Genomic DNA, 18,024 nt, shown 5'->3' with positions numbered 1-18,024 from the left:
GAGGGCAACAGTAAAACAAGTCTCATCTGTTCCAATACTGAAACGTGTTGGTAATAATCTACAAACAGCACCTGTGATCACTGCGGCCCCAGGCATGAGCAGTTCATACAGACAGACTCAGAGACTACACATAAATTCCAAAAGGCTAGGGTAAAATCGAGAACAACATTTTAGGATAATGGAAACTGGCACCCAGACCACAGCTTTCAACAAGCTCAGGAAAGAAATCGATACTCGTTTCCTATGTTCAAATCCAACTCCCTGGCTCCAAACAATAGGCACTCTTTTTAACCTCCTCACTCGATTTAGAAACCACCACCATAATAGCCACAAGATCAACACCAGTCTTCACCTGGTCATGCCCATCTCGGGCCAGGGCTAGCTCCTGCTCTATTTCCCCCACGTGGCTGGTAGCCTTGGCCACCTCGGCCCGCTCCAGGTCCCGCTCAGCCAGCAGCTGCTCAATGTGCTGCTGCTTCTCCTTCAGCGCCTCCTGGAGGGCAGTGGTGCCCGAGATCTTGCGGGCGTAGCGGGAAGAGGTTTCAGTCAACTGCAAAGGAAAGTCAGAGAAGTCAAGGATGATGATGCTGCCGGAGAAAGGAGCGAGCAGCGCGTGTGTAGCAGACATCTCCTAGGCAGAGCAAACGTGCTGCCCTAGCTTGTGGGTTTGTAAAAACATTAGGACAAGTTCTCAGCAAGAAAGTAAGACCTCACGAAACACATGGGAAGTCAAGGCCATGGCGAAGTTCAGGAGACACTGAGAAGACCAATATGGAGTGTAAACATGGGCACTCTGAGCACAGCTCACAAGGTCTGTAGGGATCGAGATGGTTTTCACGGAACCCATTCTAAATGTTTCTCTATAGTGGCTCACACCTGTAAGCCCAGGACTCCAGAGGCCGAGGCTGGAGGACTGCTGGTGTGCCGGAAGCCAGCCTGGCTACCGGGTAAGACCCTCAGACCAAAACAAAACGAAGCAAAACATCCCAAGGTTCTTTAAACTACTCCAGCCTGAGCTACTGTCTTCCGGTGATGCCATCTGCCCAACCATTGGATTCTTGGTTTTGAGGCTGAGAGTTTTTAAAGCTCCCAAACCTCAGTAAGAAATGAAAGCGTCACCCTTAGAGTTGCGTCTCTTCAACTGACGAAGAGTTGGACTCTTGTCAAGATCTTTTTCATCTTTCTTTGCAAAGGAAAAATTAGGGCGATATCACGCTGGAATCTGGCCTCTAGGACCTGAATCCCAATCACTAGATAATTATAAGACTTAAGAGGGGAAGTCAGAGTAAGAACAGTCAGTCAGACACAGACAGACAGACAGACAGACACACACACACACACACACACACACACACACACGCACACACACACAGAGAAGGAAAGGAAATAAGATGGAAAGAAGAAAAAGAGAAACCTATGGTAAGTAGGAAGAAGAGGACAAGGCAACAGTGAGGCAAAAAAGGAGAAGATAGGAGGTGGCAGTGTCAAGGGCTAGGGGACTCTGAGGATGTGTCTTCTTGTCACCTATTAATCTCTGTTGGTTCATCTCCATCTGGACGCTAACAGCCACGTTAAACCCAGGGGAAATGAACCTGCATAAAGGGCAGCAGGTGACTGGGCAAAGTGAATGGCATTCCTCTCTGCAGGCTCTGCAGGCTGAGAGGGAATTTGGACATGACGCCATCCTAGGCAAGCATTTGTCCATGGCCTCGACTTAGCTGCTGGCTCCAGATCAATTCAGCCTTTGCTCCTTCCGCAAACAAAGCTTCGTTTATCACCCGAGTGCTCTCCGTCAGTCTATCGAGCCCTCATCTCAGGGAGTAGACAGTGAAATCTTCATCAATTAATAATCCAGCAATTTGATGATTATGAGAGCAAAGGAATCCAATCAAACCCACGCTGCCTTTTGTGGTTCGTTTTGTGGAATTTCTTGAATTATTGAAACATATTGAGACCAAATCCCATGTCTCTTTTAAACATGAGACCAGCTTCCCTGCTCAATGCACGGTTGAGGTCACCAAATCATGGGCATAGCTATGCCTCGGGGCCCTGGAAGTTCATGGGGACCCTAAAGAATGTGTAAAATCCCAAGGAAGTGCAGAGGTAGCTGTTGCACATGGCAATGACACGATCAGGGGCCTCAGCTGCAGCCTCAGCCTGTAATCCACTCCGTTCAACCACTGCGAAGTGGGTATTGGCAGGTGTGAATACCATGCACCGATCAGAGCAGCACAGGAAAGGAAGGTCCCAGTGACAAACAGGTTTCCAAGGCTCAAGGAGACGCACAGTGCCCAACAGGAGCAGGTTCCCTAATGGTAAGACAGTAAACTCACTGATGAATTCATTTAAAGTACTCACTTTTCTTGGGACCTGGAGACATGGCTCGGTGGCTGAGAGTGCTTGCTGGGAAAGCAGGAGGACCTGAATTCTGGTTCCAAGCACTCAGCTAAGACACCAGTGTCCCACAGATGCCAGCTCCAGAACATCCGACACCCACCCACATGCACAGACACACATAAATGAATATTCAAAAATATTAACTTTTCACTTTCTACTCTCCTTGGACAGGAATACACCTCTCAGGAATAGGTTAAAAGCACATTATTTTATGTCCCTGTTACACTCTGTCGCTTTTACTAGAAACTACAACTACCTCCACATAAACACACCGAGAAATACAGCTGTGTCACAAGATAAGGAGACTTCTCTATTTGACAATCGTCTTCAATATGAGAAATCAGAGCTTGTCTGCTAAATGTTTGTAGGGGAGACTGGAGGATGCGGGGAGAGCTTGGTACTCCCCAAGAAATGGACATGATTTACAAGATGAAAGTTACTCAAGGAAAGAGCTCTTCCAGAGCAGACGCGGGGTGGGATTGTCCCTAGACCAGCAGAGTAGATGTCCATGTTGGGATGTGCTGAGCCTTTCAGAACGAGGCTTTGATCTTCGCCTCCATTCCATTGGTCATGTGACTTTTTTTCTCCTGAGAGCCATTTTTAATCAAACTGTAGAGGATGCAAACTGAAACAGACGGAGAGGTGTGTATTTTACTTGTATATAAAAGGAAGACACTGCAGCTGGCTAACACGGGCATCACAGGCATGGAGGAGAAACGTCACCGCCCCCCCCTCTCTTCCTGACCGTGATGCAACAGAAGCTAAATGAGATCAAGGACTGGGAACCCCAGGGCTGGAGTCACCGGCTAAGTAACTGTTGCCTCAAGGTCAAAGAGCTGAGGCGGGTAGACTCTTGCTGACACTTCTGACATAAACGGCATCTGCCTACCTTCTAAGAAATGAAATTAGGGGCAGAGAGTGACATCCAAACAGCCCAAACGATTCACCGCATGAACAGAGAGAACTGGTGTATGACTCCAGCGATTCCACTCTTCAACTCCAAGTGGGGAAAGGAGAAGAGAGAAAGGACCAGGAGAAAGACAAGAACGAAGACAAAGCATGGCCCTTCCCAGCTTCTGTGAGTTCCAAAAGGCCCCTCTGAACCCTCCGGCCCACCTAGGGCCAATTCACACGTTAGGGTAGGTTAGTCGACTCTGATGACATAAAGCATGAAGTTCTCTCAAAATACATTGGTCCCTAAAATTGTTAGACGTCAAAGAGAAAGAGACCTACATACATGACGAATGGGATCTCCCCAGTTTCCCTGTCATTTGGGCCTAAGTAATTTCACAGAATAGTAGTTACACAGATTTCTCAAGAACTGGCATACCATGCATTAAAGCTACTATGAATAAAAGTGCCACTAAAAAATAATCTTGTTTCAAGACCCACATCCTTGCTTTCCACTTTCAAAACTTCCACAACAAGCTCTGGGCAACACTGAGAACACAGACAAGCAAAGCAGATCCCTGGCTGCAAGCATTTGGTGCCTCAGGAAGTGGGGGGTCGGGGGGGGCTTACTAGTCCTGTCCGGCTGGGCTTGCTGCTCACAGAGGAGGCCACAGAGCTCATGGAGCTGAGGGAGGAGGCAGAAGGGCTTCGCTTCAGGCTGGCGGGCGTGGTGGCCATCACTCGCCTCACAGCAGCGGCTTTGGCTTTGGCTGGGGTGGTAGAAGGGAAGCCAATCTTTGTCACTTTGTGGACGGGAGCGAACAATCCGTACTTGGGTTGACATTGAAAATACCTTTAGAGAACAGTAAGAGGAACAAATGCAACTTAATTACAAAAAGTGACAGCTGTAACCAGACACTCTTCCAACTCAAAATGCCAGAGATTATGTAAGGACCAAAGTCCGTCCACCAAGTGATGAATGTAAGCAGAAGACCCCCTCTTAAAGCCACACACACACAAGACAAATGAAACAAGGCCCTGACTGCAGCAGAGCCACCAAAGTAGACTAGAAAGGTCGGTCATCTGAGAATACCAGAGACGGTGACAGCGTTTCAGTGACAGGAAAGAACAGCAGAGGGGCTGGAGAGGTGGCCCAGTGGTAAAGGCTTGCCTTCACGTGGGAGACTCGGTGTTCGGTTTTCGATACACAGACAAAACAATGAGAAGGCTTGATGGCTTAATCGTTGTACTAAGAGATATTTAATCTTTATCTCTGTGAATAACGGCGTTTGGCAGATTAAAGTCCATATGTGCTTATATATGACTTATATAGGTCAGTGTAAACTAGATCATATCATGATCAATATTCTATATGCCAATATGAAAATGTATCATATTTTAGTGACTCCATATACTAAAATCCAAGCACTTGAACCGTGGAGGGGGTTGTAAGCTGGGGAGCAGCCTGAGTTATGTGAGGCCAGAGAGAAGGATGGGAAATCCCATGCATCCCTGTCCTATCTGGGTCCCATCTGCACTACAAGGGCGGAGTAGGTGCGCTCTTACAAGAGAGGGGGCTGCTTGGCAGGCAATCCCTCAGCACAGGACAGAATTCTTATCAAACATGAAGACACATTTCACATTTCTTTTCCTGTCAAAGGCAGTTACCTTCTCTTTGCCCCACCTCTGTCCCTGATAAAGCCAGAAGGAAAATGATTTTTGCTGGGCAGAGTGATATTAATTGGTCAACCAACCTAGTCTAATGGTAAACACCCAGTCGCTTGAAGATGACACCCAAAGTTGTCCTCTGGCATGCACACTTGTGCACATGCATACGAAAAAACAACAAAAACTAGGTCTCAAGAAAGAAAAAAATAGGTGTGGTGGTAACACACCTTCAATCCCAGCACTAGTTAGCAAAAGCAGATGGATTTCTGTGAGACAGAAGTCTACATAGCAAGTGCTAGGGACAGCCATGACTACACAAAGAGACTGTGACTCATTAATTAATTAATTAATTAAAAAATAAATAAATGGTAGGTAGGATAAATAGAATGAAAGTATAGCTCCTAGTCGGTCACAGTAGATCATATCTTTAACCCTGATACATGCAAGACTGAGTTGGGCAGGAAGATTGTCACAGGTTCCAGGCCAGCCTGTTCCACTAAAAGTGCCTCACAAAACTAAAAGTACGGCTCCTCGGAGAACAGTTTCCATGTTACTGCACACACGGGGTGAGTTCCACTGGAGCACACAGCATGCAGTGTCCCAGACCTGCAAACCAACCTTGTTCCAGCAACAGCACCGTCGTTCTTCCCCAAAGGTTCGTCCAATTCCACACCACACCACTCCCCCTTGGCGAAGTCAGTCTCTCCAAGAAACCGGACCACGCCAGCCTTCGTGCCACCGACCTAGAAGAAGAGTAAAGGTGAAACTTAAGATGAATTCAATAGCTTATTTCTTAGTCCCAACAAACGACAGGCGGTGCAGCCTGACGTCCCATCAGCAGCTTCTTTGCTCTGTCTTCTGAGCTCTTCTCGACTTGTCCTGAAGCCACACTGACAGACACACTGCCAGATTGACCTGAAGTCTGGGACAGTCCAATAAAACATCCTACACAAGATGTAGTCATTAACACTGATAGCAAATACGTCCCCTTCCTTAAAAAACACTTGATTATAGGCTGGCAAGATGGCTCCTTAGGTGAATGCGCTTGCTGCCCTAGGAGGCAAGCCTACGACATGCATTCAACTCCTGGTACCCACATAAATGTGGAAGGAAAGAACTGGTTTCTCAAAATGTGTGCCCGCAAACTCACACATATACAATAATAAGGAGTAAAATAACTTTTACTCTGATAACTTCAGAGCATTTCCCTAGCTGGAAATAAATGTTTGCTATAAAAGTAAAAAGCCAACGGCATCAGACAGAAGTAAAGCTCATCTCTAGCTCCCGTACTCTTGATACTCTCTTGACTTACTTTGTCTCAATGAAGTGGCATACACACATTAAAGACACCATCTACATGTCTGTTGGGTTCACTAATTATATCAGCAAGTGAACTTTCAAGTACTTTAACCAGGCATGATGGTGCACACCTTTAATTCTAGCACTCAGGAATGGGAAGCAAGAGGTTGAGAAGTTCAAAGTCATCCTGGGTTACATATTAAGTTTAAGGCAGAGGCAGGAGGATCTCTGAACTCCAGGCCAGCCTGGTCTATAGAGTTTCAAGGCTATACAAAGAATCTCTGTTTGGATGGGAGAAGGATTTAAAACCCTTTAAAATGATTGAATCTACTGGTTTTCACACTATGAAGGTTTTGTCTTCTAACAACTGTTTAAAAAAAAAAAAAAAAAAAACCACTCCTGAGCTAGAGAGATGGCTCAGTGGTTAGAGGACTGACTGCTCTTCCAGAGGTCCTGAGTTCAATTCCCAGCAACCACATGGTGGCTCACAACCATCTGTAATGGGACCCGATGTCCTCTTCTGGTGCATCTGAAGACAGCTATAGTGTACTCATATACATAAAATAAATAAATCTTTAAAAAAAAATACCACTCCTCACAATTTTATTTACATGAAGTGTTCAGAGCTGGAATTCTTTTTAAATATTTTCCCAACCACTTTAATATGCAAATGAACATTAGATATCAAGACTACACCATTGGTATTATTATGCTTTCTCTCACACATACATGAGATTACACATTTGTGCCTTGGTCCAGGTTCGCACATGGCAACATTTCAACCACTGCTGCTTAGCACCCTGCATCACATCTGCCAACACTCACTCACTCTACCACACACTTCTTCAGAACACGTCTTCTGGTTTCTCACCTTTCCCCTGGGCTTTCCCTTAGGTCATTCTCCCAGCCCAGTGTGGAAGACTGAACACAGGGCCTTGTGCTTGCTGGGCAAGCAGTGGCACTGAGCTGTACCCTGGCCTCTCCACACTTTTTGAGACAGGTTCTCACTAAGGTGCCAATCTGTACTGAACCCATCTGTGCCACAGGCGGTCTTGAACTATTTTATTCGACAGGATCTTACTATGTAGCCCTGGCTAGTCTAGAATTTACCAACTCACCAGGTAGACCAGGCTAGCCTCAAACTCACAGAGACTCACCGGCCTCTGTCTTCTGGGTGCTAGGACTAAGGAGGTACGCCACCGCCTCTGGTGAGGCTTTGAGCTTCCTGTTCTGACTTTACGAACAGCGATGAGCAAAGATTTGCACTACTGGGCCTAACTTAGGTTTGTTTGCTTTTTTTTTTTTTCTTAATTTTTTTTCAAACACTTCACTGTAGGTGCTGGAGAGACAGATGGCTCAGTGTTTAAGAACATGTGTTGGGGCTGGGGATTTAGCTCAGTGGTAGAGCGCTTACCTAGGAAACGCAAGGCCCTTGGGTCCCCAGCTCCGAAAAAAAGAACCAAAAGAAAAAAAAAAAAAAAAAAGAGGAAACTATGAAGCATTTGGGAGAGAAAGGCAAAAGGATCGGGTGTTCAAGGTCATCCTCATCTAATAGGGATCTGGGGCTGCTGGAATAAATGAGACCCTGTGTCAAAAAATATAAGCGAACGAACAAAAACAAACAAAGCCAACTCGGACACGCGCTCTGCTAGCTGGCGCTCCGAGGGGCAGATATACCACGTACACCTTTGACCCATTCTTCTTTGGGAATATTCCTATGTTGTGATTTAAAAATTAAAATTGATCCAAGGGGCTGAGGCGAGATGGGCCTGAGTGTGGAACCAGCCTAGGCTGTGAGCTCTAGGTCAGGCTGGGCTCCCCAGTGAAACTGTCTCAAAGAAAAAGAAGCTTCCTGTATAACAAACCCATGCATTTTGGAACACAACTTCTGATTTTGTTTCTGGATTCACATTCATGTAGTATTTATTTCTTTTGTGAATGTGTGAATGCTCAGGTATGTGTGTGGACACAGAGGACAACTTTCCATGCTCAGTTTACCTGCTACATGGGTTCCTAGAGACAAACACAGGTTGTCAGGCTTGGTAGCCAGTGTCTCTACCCCCTGAGCCATCTCGCCAGGCCCCTCCAGTCTACCTTATGAGTATCAGCAAATGTAAAAGCTGGCATTGGGCTGGCATGGGCTGTACAACTCTAATCCCAGCAGTTTGGAAGTGGAAGGAGGAGGCTCCATAACCCAAGATTCTGGCTGGAGAAATATGTAGCCCAGGCTGTCCTTGAACTCACAGTCTTCATGCCTCAGCACCCAAGTGCTGAGATTCCGGCCATGTAGCCTTAACGCATTTGACGTAACACACTGCTGACCTATCAGAAACACGGAGGCACCGAGGTTCTCATTAATTCCTTTTTAATTAGCTGGGCCTGTTTGCTATACCTATAATCTTAGCGCTTGACAGGTAGAAGCTGTAAGATTAAGAGTTCAAGGTTTCCCTGGCCACACATGTAGCAAGTTTGAAGTCCATCTGGGCTACATAAAACCTCCAGTTCAAAAAAAATTAATCAGGGGGTTGGGGATTTAGCTCAGTGGTAGAGCGCTTGCCTAGGAAGCGCAAGGCCCTGGGTTCGGTCCCCAGCTCCGAAAAAAAAAAAAAAGAACCAAAAAAAAAAAAAATTAATCATTACTCTGTGGTACTAAGGACTGTTTTCCAGGGCCTTGACTGCTAGGCACAAGTTCTACCCCTGAGCTACAGGGCCAGTCCCAACTTTTTTTTTTTTTTTTTTCATTTCAACCTATAAGTATGAATTTCTTTAACAAAACATTAAATTATCCAGATGGTGGTGGCTCATGCTTTTAATCCCAGCACTCTGGTGAATTCCATCCCAGCCTACTCTATCAAGTTCCAGGACAGCTAAGCCTACACAGAAAAACCATGGTTTGGAGGGAAAAAAATAAATTAAAACTAAATAAGGTAGGCAGGTGTGGTGGCATGAGCTTGTAGTCTCAGTATTAGGGAAGTAAAAGCAGGAGGGTATTTAGACCAAGGCAAGAGGCAACCACCTTTGATCTCCACCAGTGATCTGCAGCACAGGAAGTGGATCTCTGTGAGTGCCAGGCCAGCCAAGCCTACACAGTGAAACCTTGCCTCAAAAAAACCAAAGGAAGAAAGAAACCTTTTCTAAACCCTAGAAACAAACCTAAAATTTACGCCAGCTTCAAGTACCACAAAAAAATACAGGCCAGCCTGGACTACATGAGATTTTTTTCTTTGAAAGGGACTAGAGAGATGGCTGAGTGGCTAAGAGCGCTGGCTGTTCTTCCAGACGAAGATGCCCGGCACCCAAATGGTGGCTCATTACCATCTCCAACTCCAGTTCCAGGGATTTTCAAGTTAAAATGCTTCTTTCTAGATCAAAGATTTATGTTTAAAAAACAAATTAGCATGTTAGCTAACCAGGTGTGGTGGGGGAAAGTAGGAGGCACAACACCGCTCCAGCCTGGACTACAGAGAGAGGCCTTATCTCAAAGAGGAGGAGGAAGAGGAGGGGAAGAAGGTGTTAAATGCAGACACAAAGGGCCAGTGGCCGTAGCGACATGTGACTCACCAGCACCCTGTCTCCGATCTTGAGCTCTCGCTCTCCCTTCTTGACAGAGCCAGCCTCTGAAAGGTTGGAGATTGACTCGCTGGCGGTTTTCGTAAGGTTGCTAATTTGAGGTGTCGCTGAAGTTTCTTTTGCCACTGGCTGGGACGGTTTCTGGGGAATATTTGAGGGAGTGGCTGGAGAAGAGGACACCATGGTGGCTGCAGCAGTGGACAGAGGTGAAGCAGCTCTCGCGTGAGCTGTCTGCAGGCCGTTGGCTTCATCCTCTGCTTGTACCTTCCTCGTTAGCTTTGACGGTCGGGTGAAGATGCCCTTTAAAGGCTCACACTGGAAATACCGCACTCCTGCCACTGAGCCGTCGTTCTTTCCTATGGGTTCATCCAAAACAATACCAGCCCACTGGCCTGGTGCAAACTGAGTTTCCCCAAGAAACTGGATAAATCCAGGTTTATTCCCGTTCACCCAAACACGTTCTCCAACTCGGAAGTCGTCCACAAACTCCTCTTGGGTCTCAGAGGATGGAGGGCCTGAGGCTTTTTCACTGGGTACTGTCTTCTCCAATGGAGCTGCAGCTGAATGCAAAAGAAGAATGAGAGCAGGTCCAATGTCAAACCCGAGTAACTATCCTCTAACAAAGACAGAATGAACTAGAGAGGTGGCTCAGGGATCCACAGTACTGACTGCTCTTCCAGAGGTCCCGGGTTCAATTCCCAGCAACCACAACCATCTGTAATGGGACCGGATACCCTCTTCTGGGGTGTCTGAAGACCGCAACAGTGTACTTGCATACGTAAAATAAATTTTTAAAATCTTAAAAAAAAAAAAAAAGAAAAGAAAAAGCGCTGGTTCCTCTTGCTGGGGACCCAGGTTCGATCCCCAGCACCCACATGGTGGCTCACAACCATCCATAACTCCAGTTCCAGGGGATCTGACATCCTCCTCCTCTGGTCTCACCTAGAAACAGGTACACACATGGTGCACAGGCATACGCATAGATTAAAACCCACACACATAAAATCATAATAATAAAAAACTTTAAATATAAAAGGAGAATACAGTAGCAATGTAAACAGACCATGGCTTGCTGGACAAAATTCTTTTTTTTTTTTTTTGTAAGCAAGGAAGCAGAACACTGAAAGCCCTGTGAGCTGGGCAGGGAGGTTTATTCTACATCTGCATGTGACTGGAAGTCATCAAGACAAGGAAAAAAAACCACACTCCTGGGCTGGAGAGATGGCTCAATGGTTAAGAGCACTGACTGCTCTTCCAGAGGTCCTGAGTTCAATTCCCAGCAACCGAATGATGGCTCACAACCATCTGTAATGAGATCTAATGCCCTCTTCTGGTGTGTCTGAGAGACAGCTACAGTGTACTTATAAATAAATAAATAAATTTAAAAAACCACAGTCCTTTCCCAGCCCTGTATTTACAGTTCTCGGGCCATTCCCACTCTACTCCCTTCCTGAACACTTGGATACTCTAGTCAGATCCACAAAGACCCATTTATTCCTCTAACTGAGTGGTGGAGCTAGCAAAACTCATGCCATTGAACCAGAGACACGCAGTCACGTTTACCGAGTGAAAGGATTCAGGGCTGGGCCCTGATCTCTCTACTATAACGTCGTACATAAAACCCTCTCCTTTGATGGCAGAGGTAGAAATCGTGGCAAAACCAAAAAGATGGGGTTGGGGATTTAGCTCAGTGGTAGAGCGCTTGCCTAGCAAGCGAAAGGCACTGGGTTCAGTCCCCAGCTCCGAAAAAAAAGAAAAGAAAAAAATGCTAAAAAAGATAGCACCTGGTCAAATGCCCTGGGAAGGGTACCTTTGTGCACCCTCTGTCCTATCCTAAAGAGAATAGGTAATTTGCCAGAAATGTGTATTTACATTGAAAACGTATTCGTTTGCCATCTCATAAGGGTTTATTGACTAGTCAGTGTAGTGGGGAGAGTGCACACTCCTAACCAGACGTCATTTATGAAGCACGTCATCATATCTCAGGACGCGACACAACCTCTCTGGCTTTAGTCTCTTCCCCGGTAGGAGGTGGAGACATCCTCCTCTGAGGGTTTAGGAGGACTGAGTGACTTCATGTATTTATTGATCCTCTTCCTGTCTAGGGAGCTCCTGCATCTCTAAGACTAGTCCCAGGTACTGTTCTATGTCAGCAAACACAGAAAGACGTGGGCACTAAAACCACACTAAAACCGTGGGCAGTATAGTTCTGTGGTTTATAAAACCCAGCCTAGAATATTTTGTTAGAGCAACCTGAAAGGATTGAATCACTCATCCATAAAATATCTGGGAAAGATCTTCCTCATTGGCTTGACAGTCAAGTATTATTCAATTAATGTCAAAAAAATCTTTTAGTGTTTGCTTCTTGGAATTCCATGAAGAAAGATCTAAAAAAAATTAAGGAAGAGAAATCAAAGAAATGCCTTCACACTGAAGGGATCAAATAACTCAGTGACTTTAACTACTCATGCTATATCAACTAAATTTTGAAAGGACAACTTCCAAAACTATGCCTCAAAAAATCTCTAGGGCAGCGGTGGCACAGGCTGGTTTTTTTTTTTTGGTTTTTTTTTTTTTTGTTTTTGTTTTTTTGTTTTTTTGTTTTGTTTTGTTTTTTTCCTTTTTTTTTTTTTTTTTCCAGAGCTGGGGACTTGCACTTGCTAGGCAAGTGCTCTACCACTGAGCTAAATCCCCAACCCCCGGCACAGGCTTTTAATCCCAGCACTTGGGAGGTGGAGTTAAGTGGGTCTCTGAGTTCGAGACCAGCCTGGTCTACAGAGTGAGGACAGGACAGCCAGTGCTACACAGAGAACCCTATCTAGAACAACAAAACAAAAAATCCTAGATCTCGGTGACTAACTGTGGTCAGTAGGTAAAATGCTCAGAGGAATTAAATTCAGATCCTCCATCAATGTAAAGAGCTAAGTGTGGGGAGAGAGGAACTCCCTGATGTTTGCTGGGCAGCACCAATGCTGAGCTCCAGATTCAGCGTCTCAGACACTGGATAAAGAGCAACTGAAGGAGACGCCCAACCTCAACCCCTGGCCTCAAGGGTTGCACGCAAAGATGGCTGTGTGCACACACGTGCACACATGAAGGTTTTTTAAAATTCCAAATGTTAAAAGCTCTGCTTCTTTATGAAAACCTTTTCAAGTAGCAATTTTTATAAAGTTGTCTTTTAAGTACACTGTCACTGTCTTCAGACGCACCAGAAGAGGGCATCGGATCCCATTACAGATGGTTGTGAGCCACCATGTGGTTGCTGGGAATTGAACTCAGGACCTCTGGAAGAGCAGTCAGTGCTCTTAACCACTGAGCCATCTCTCCAGCCCAAAGTTGTCTTTAAAAAAAAACAAAACCGGGGGCTGGGGATTTAGCTCAGTGGTAGAGCGCTTACCTAGGAAGCGCAAGGCCCTGGGTTCGGTCCCCAGCTCCGGAAAAAAAAGAAAAAAAAAAAAAAAAAAAAAAACAAAACCTTCAAATTCATGTAAGATAATGTATGATCGATCACTCGGTGGTTAAGAGTGCTTGCTGCTCTTGCAGAGGACCTGCGTTCAGTCCCCAGCTACCATTTCAGTTGGCTCCCAACCACACAACCACTTGTAACTCCAGCTCTAGGAGATTGGAAACCCTCTTCTGGCTTCTCCAGGCAACTGCATACGCATGCACATATATATATACACACACAGAGACACCTAAATAAGTAATAAAACAAACCTTTTTATTATTATTAAGTTATTATCAATGGTGGCACACACCTTTAATCCTAGCACTCGGGAGGCAGAGGCAGGCAAACCTCTGAGTTTGAGGGCAGCCTGGTGTACACAGTGAATTTCAGGACAGCCAGAGGGCTGTGCGGAGAAGCCCTGTCTCAAGAGGAAAGGAAATAAATAAAGCGAGGAAGCAGAGTGTTACCAGCAGCAGGGGTCTTCAAGGCTGTGCTCCCAGGCTTTAGGATCTTGGTCGGGGCCTTCAGCCCGCTGGGTTTCAGCATACTCATTTTCTCGGAAGGTCAGGATGCTTTTCCCTTGTCTGCTGCCACTATCTTTCCCCAATCATCCATACAAATGTGGGTGTTTCTATAGAGAACTTAGTCTCTTGGTTAAGTCTGAAAAAAAGAAACATATCAAGAGGAAGTTACTCCAAATTCCATAGTCGTGGTGCATGCTTTTAATCTGAAAGACAAAATCACAGCAGTTATTGTTTTATTTGTTTTGGCTGATTTTTTTTTGGGGGGGGGGTGGGTGCTCCTGGAGAACTCACTAATTTTTAAGAATGTAAAGGAGCCCTAAGAAAAGTGTCTCCTGGGGTTGGGGATTTAGCTCAGTGGTAGAGCACTTGCCTAGTAAGCGCAAGGCCCTGGGTTCAGTCCCCAGCTCCGAAAAAAAAGAACCAAAAAAAAAGAAAAGTGTCTCCCAATTTTTGCTATATTCATTTTGGTTTCTTATTCAGAGTTAGAGATTTTTTGGCTATCTTGTCTTGTTTGAGACGGGGTCTCACTATATAGCCCTGGCTATCCTGGAACTAAATCTTAAGTACCCGAGGCAGCCTAAAACTTGATGTGTAGCCAAAGATGACTTTGAACTTAGGTCCTGTGGGCTCTACCTCCCCAGTGCTGGGATTGCAAGCATGCACTGCCATGCTGCTTCACTGCTGCTGAGGACGGAGCCCAGGACGTCACACACACTGTGCGAGCACTCTAGTAACTGAGCTACATCCAACTTTCAAAATACTTTAAACTCCACTTTCAGAGGGGATTTATCCTAGAGCTTTGATGAGGCTGAGGCAAAAGGAATACAAGTTTGAAATCAGCCTGACCTGACCCTACTTAAAAAAAAGGGGGGGGGGGAGGGTGGCACTGGAGAGATGGCTCAGTGGTTAAGAACACTGACTGCTCTTCCAGAGGCCCTGAGTTCAAATCCCAGCAACCACATGGTGGCTCACAACCATCTGTTACGGGGCTGATGCCCTCTTCTGGTGTGTCTGAAGGGAGTAACATAAAATAAATTAAAAAAAAAACAAAAAACAAAAAACAAAAAAACCTAAGCAGCTTTCCAGGACAGCCAGGGCTACACAGAGCAACCCTATCTCAAAAAACCATAAGCAAACAAGCAAATAAACAAAGAAGCAAGAGTGAAAGTAACCTTGCTGGTGGTCCGAGATAGTTATGACATGGCTCTACAACCAAACCTTGGTTTGGTTTCCAAACCTTGGATCGAAATATCTCAAAGTTACATGGATGTGTAGCTAAACAATGCAAAATGTATCCAACACCTGCAGAGAAAGTCCAACGGTTCCAAAAATTAATGGCTATGTCACCATAATAAACAACGCCTCCCCACACAGGAGATTTTGTGTGGATGTGTATCTACTTCTAAATATACTTTCTATTAGTCACATCCAAGGAAGTGGCTCAGACATGCGATGCCAGAAATTGAGAGAGGAAAGTAAGAGGACAGACATAAGTTCTAGGCCAGCCAGGGCTACACAAAAAGCCCATAGGAGATGAGTGAACACCTTTTCCAAGACAAAGGTCACACTGCTTTATAACCTCGCTTTCCAAACAGCAATACCAGTGTGTGCTGCTGTCTGCCTGTGTCCTGTGTCTGCGTGTATATGAATATGTATGTGTGTCATGTGTGTCTGTGTGTGCATATGTATATTATATGTGCATGCGCATAAGCAGAGTTTTGCATTTATAACACTGAATTTTTCTCAAGCCAAGAACTATTTGTAAAGTGTTTATCTTTAGAACTTACATCAGCTCTGGAAAAGTTAAAAATAGATACTGTTTTGCTTGTACTCTTAAAAGAGAGAAGCAGGAAGATCATCTAGTCCCAAGCGCCAGGCAGCAGGAGCAGAACACAGGAGGCTGTTGAGTTACACAGTCCCTTCTTGATCCCTCCTTCTCTTTAAAGGGTTCGCACTTCCTCCCGCAAACAGGAAAGTGTATTGCTCAACTTCAACACTAAAGAAACTGTGTTGCTATCCTGTGTGACCTCTGACCTATCTGGAGAGACGAGGGTAGGCCTGAAACTTTTTTTTTTTTTTGGTTCTTTTTTTCAGAGCTGGGGACCGAACCCAGGGCCTTGCGCTTCCTAGGCAAGCGCTCTACCACTGAGCTAAATCCCCAACCCCATGCCTGAAACTTTTTAAGCTAGATTAATATCCTAAACTTGAAATGTAATTCAGATCTGATCTAGAACCTAAGGGCAAAGGAGCAAGATATTTATTTCAAAGAAGCAGACAACCTTAGAGGACCTATCCTCAGGTATAAAAAAAAGTGGGCTTTATATGTCTTAAGGTGTCAGCTTAGCTCCAAGTTATGATTCCAGAAAGTAAGATGTTCTTCTAGTCCAAAAAGGGTTCATCCTGTATGAAGTCAAGGTTTGGTTCGCGGTTTTCTTTTCTGTGTATGTGTATTTGGGGACAACGGGTAGTTATTTCAATTTCTTTGTTTGCTTGGTTTTAAATATTTTTTATTATTTTGTAAGTATGTGTGTGTGCATGCACGCACATGCATGTGTGTACTGTGTGTGAACATGAGTGTAGGTGCCTTCAGAGATCAACGGGCATTATAGGCAGTTATGAGTGGGGACCTGACTCAGACCCTTTGTAAGAGCAGTACCAAGAAGTGTGCCACTAAGTACTCTAATAGGTCTTAACCAGAAGCTGTCTCTATAGTCCCTTGTTTGCTCTGAGAAGAAAATCATTACATTCATTTATTGGGGGTATGTTGGGGGTCAGCCTGGTGTTACTATGCATTCAAATGCTAAATGCTGGCCCCCAAGATGTAGTTCCTGGGAGACGAGTGATCCCTCATACTTTTGTTGTGTAAACCTTACTCCCCAACTTAAAACTACCGGTTAAATAAAAGCGGCATCAGCCAATTACTGGGGAGAATAGAGGGAGGCAGAAAATGAGTTAGCAGGCTGGGAGTAGGGACCACAAGAAGAGGAGAAAGAAGAAGGAAGAGAGAACAGAGGTCTCTATTGGATATGATGGGCCAAGAGCACATGCCCAAGCGAAACGGACCCTGAGGATGGGCTGGTGGAGCAGAAATAGCCCGGGAGAAACACAAACAGCAAGTATTTGGGGAGCAAAGTTGGGGAGCAAGTAGGGAAAGTAACCAGTCTAGCATTAGGGAATTAGACTAGGGGCAATTTGCCCAGTAACTGCGCTAAAGCTAAATAAATAAATCCTAGTCTGAGTCTCATTCACTTGGAGGCTAATGGGGATAGACATAGCCCAATAATACACAGGGGCGCATGCACATGTTTGGAAGTCAGAGAATTATTTGCCAAAGTTGGCTCACTCTTGCCACCGCAGAGGTTCCAGAGGATCGAACTCAGGTCATCAGCTTTGGCAGAAGGCGCCTTTACCTGCTGAGCCATCACTGAGACAAGGTATGCATGCTATGGCCTAAACCATCCTGGGACTTCTGGCCATCTTCCTGCCTCAACCTCCCAAAGGCAGGTGCTGGGATCCCAGGTACAGACGACCACCTCCAGCTTTGGTGTATACAGTATTGGATACAGTGTTACAGCTTCAATATCTAGACAACAACAACATCTGGAGGATGCCTCCAACCATGAGAACAGTGCCTGTGTTCAGCAAGTGCCACCAGTTTCAAGAATTCAAGGTCTCCATTTCCCTTAGATACGACCTCTCTCACTAAACACTGAACAGGAAATCATAGAAAAATGGTCTTCTGCTCCAAACAAACTCAAGAGCTTGAGCACTCAGTTAAACACCCCAACCCTCTCAAAATAGAGGGCCTCAGCTTACTGTGTACGCCTTTTACAAGCAGTCACCTAAAACTCGCCTCATAAAAAGCAAAGTAGGAATACTGGGGGTGGAGAGATGGCTCAGCAGTTAAAAGCACTCAACTGCTTTAGCAGGAGACCTGGATTTGGTTCTCAGAGCCCATATGGTGGTTTGTAACTCCAGCTCCAAAGAATCCCACCCCTTCCTACTTACCTGCATGTGCGTGGTGTGCATATACTCACTGAGGGCTTATGCACACAGGCATACATAAAAAAAGTTTAACAGAGAGTATTCAAGACATGCAGATAAGGAAAACTTTTCTCGTAGTAGCAGAAAATGATGGGTGAGTTAGTAGGGTGTTTTATTTTTAGAGCTATAGCCATGCTAGGCAAGTGTTATGGCTACATCCCCAGCCCAAATATTTAGACCTTA

General features: G+C 45.3%; 1 protein-coding gene across 34 annotated transcripts in view; it reads right to left on the bottom strand.

Annotated features, from left to right (window-relative positions):
- The window catches only part of Clip1 (CAP-GLY domain containing linker protein 1), a 107,247-nt gene that overhangs the window by 63,410 nt on the left and 25,813 nt on the right, over positions 1-18,024 (bottom strand). For 29 of the 34 annotated variants that reach the window (XM_063271620.1, XM_008769251.4, XM_008769257.4 and 26 more), the window contains exons 2-6: positions 13,741-13,933; positions 9,817-10,385; positions 5,575-5,699; positions 3,919-4,141; positions 353-550 (exon numbers count right to left, since the gene is read on the bottom strand). In XM_063271620.1, coding sequence (XP_063127690.1) covers positions 353-550; positions 3,919-4,141; positions 5,575-5,699; positions 9,817-10,385; positions 13,741-13,825 — 1,200 coding nt within the window. In that variant the 5' untranslated portion in view covers positions 13,826-13,933. The remainder of the gene's footprint in view (positions 1-352; positions 551-3,918; positions 4,142-5,574; positions 5,700-9,816; positions 10,386-13,740; positions 13,934-18,024) is intronic. The other 5 variants (XM_063271625.1, XM_063271626.1, XM_063271628.1 and 2 more) reach the window with 1 other exon arrangement.

The sequence above is a fragment of the Rattus norvegicus genome, chromosome 12 (genome assembly GCF_036323735.1).
Source record: "Rattus norvegicus strain BN/NHsdMcwi chromosome 12, GRCr8, whole genome shotgun sequence".
In the NCBI taxonomy this organism is placed as follows: domain Eukaryota; kingdom Metazoa; phylum Chordata; class Mammalia; order Rodentia; family Muridae; genus Rattus; species Rattus norvegicus.
The sequence above is the reverse complement of the archived record's forward strand: the minus strand, read 5'-3'. Positions and strand labels throughout refer to the sequence as shown.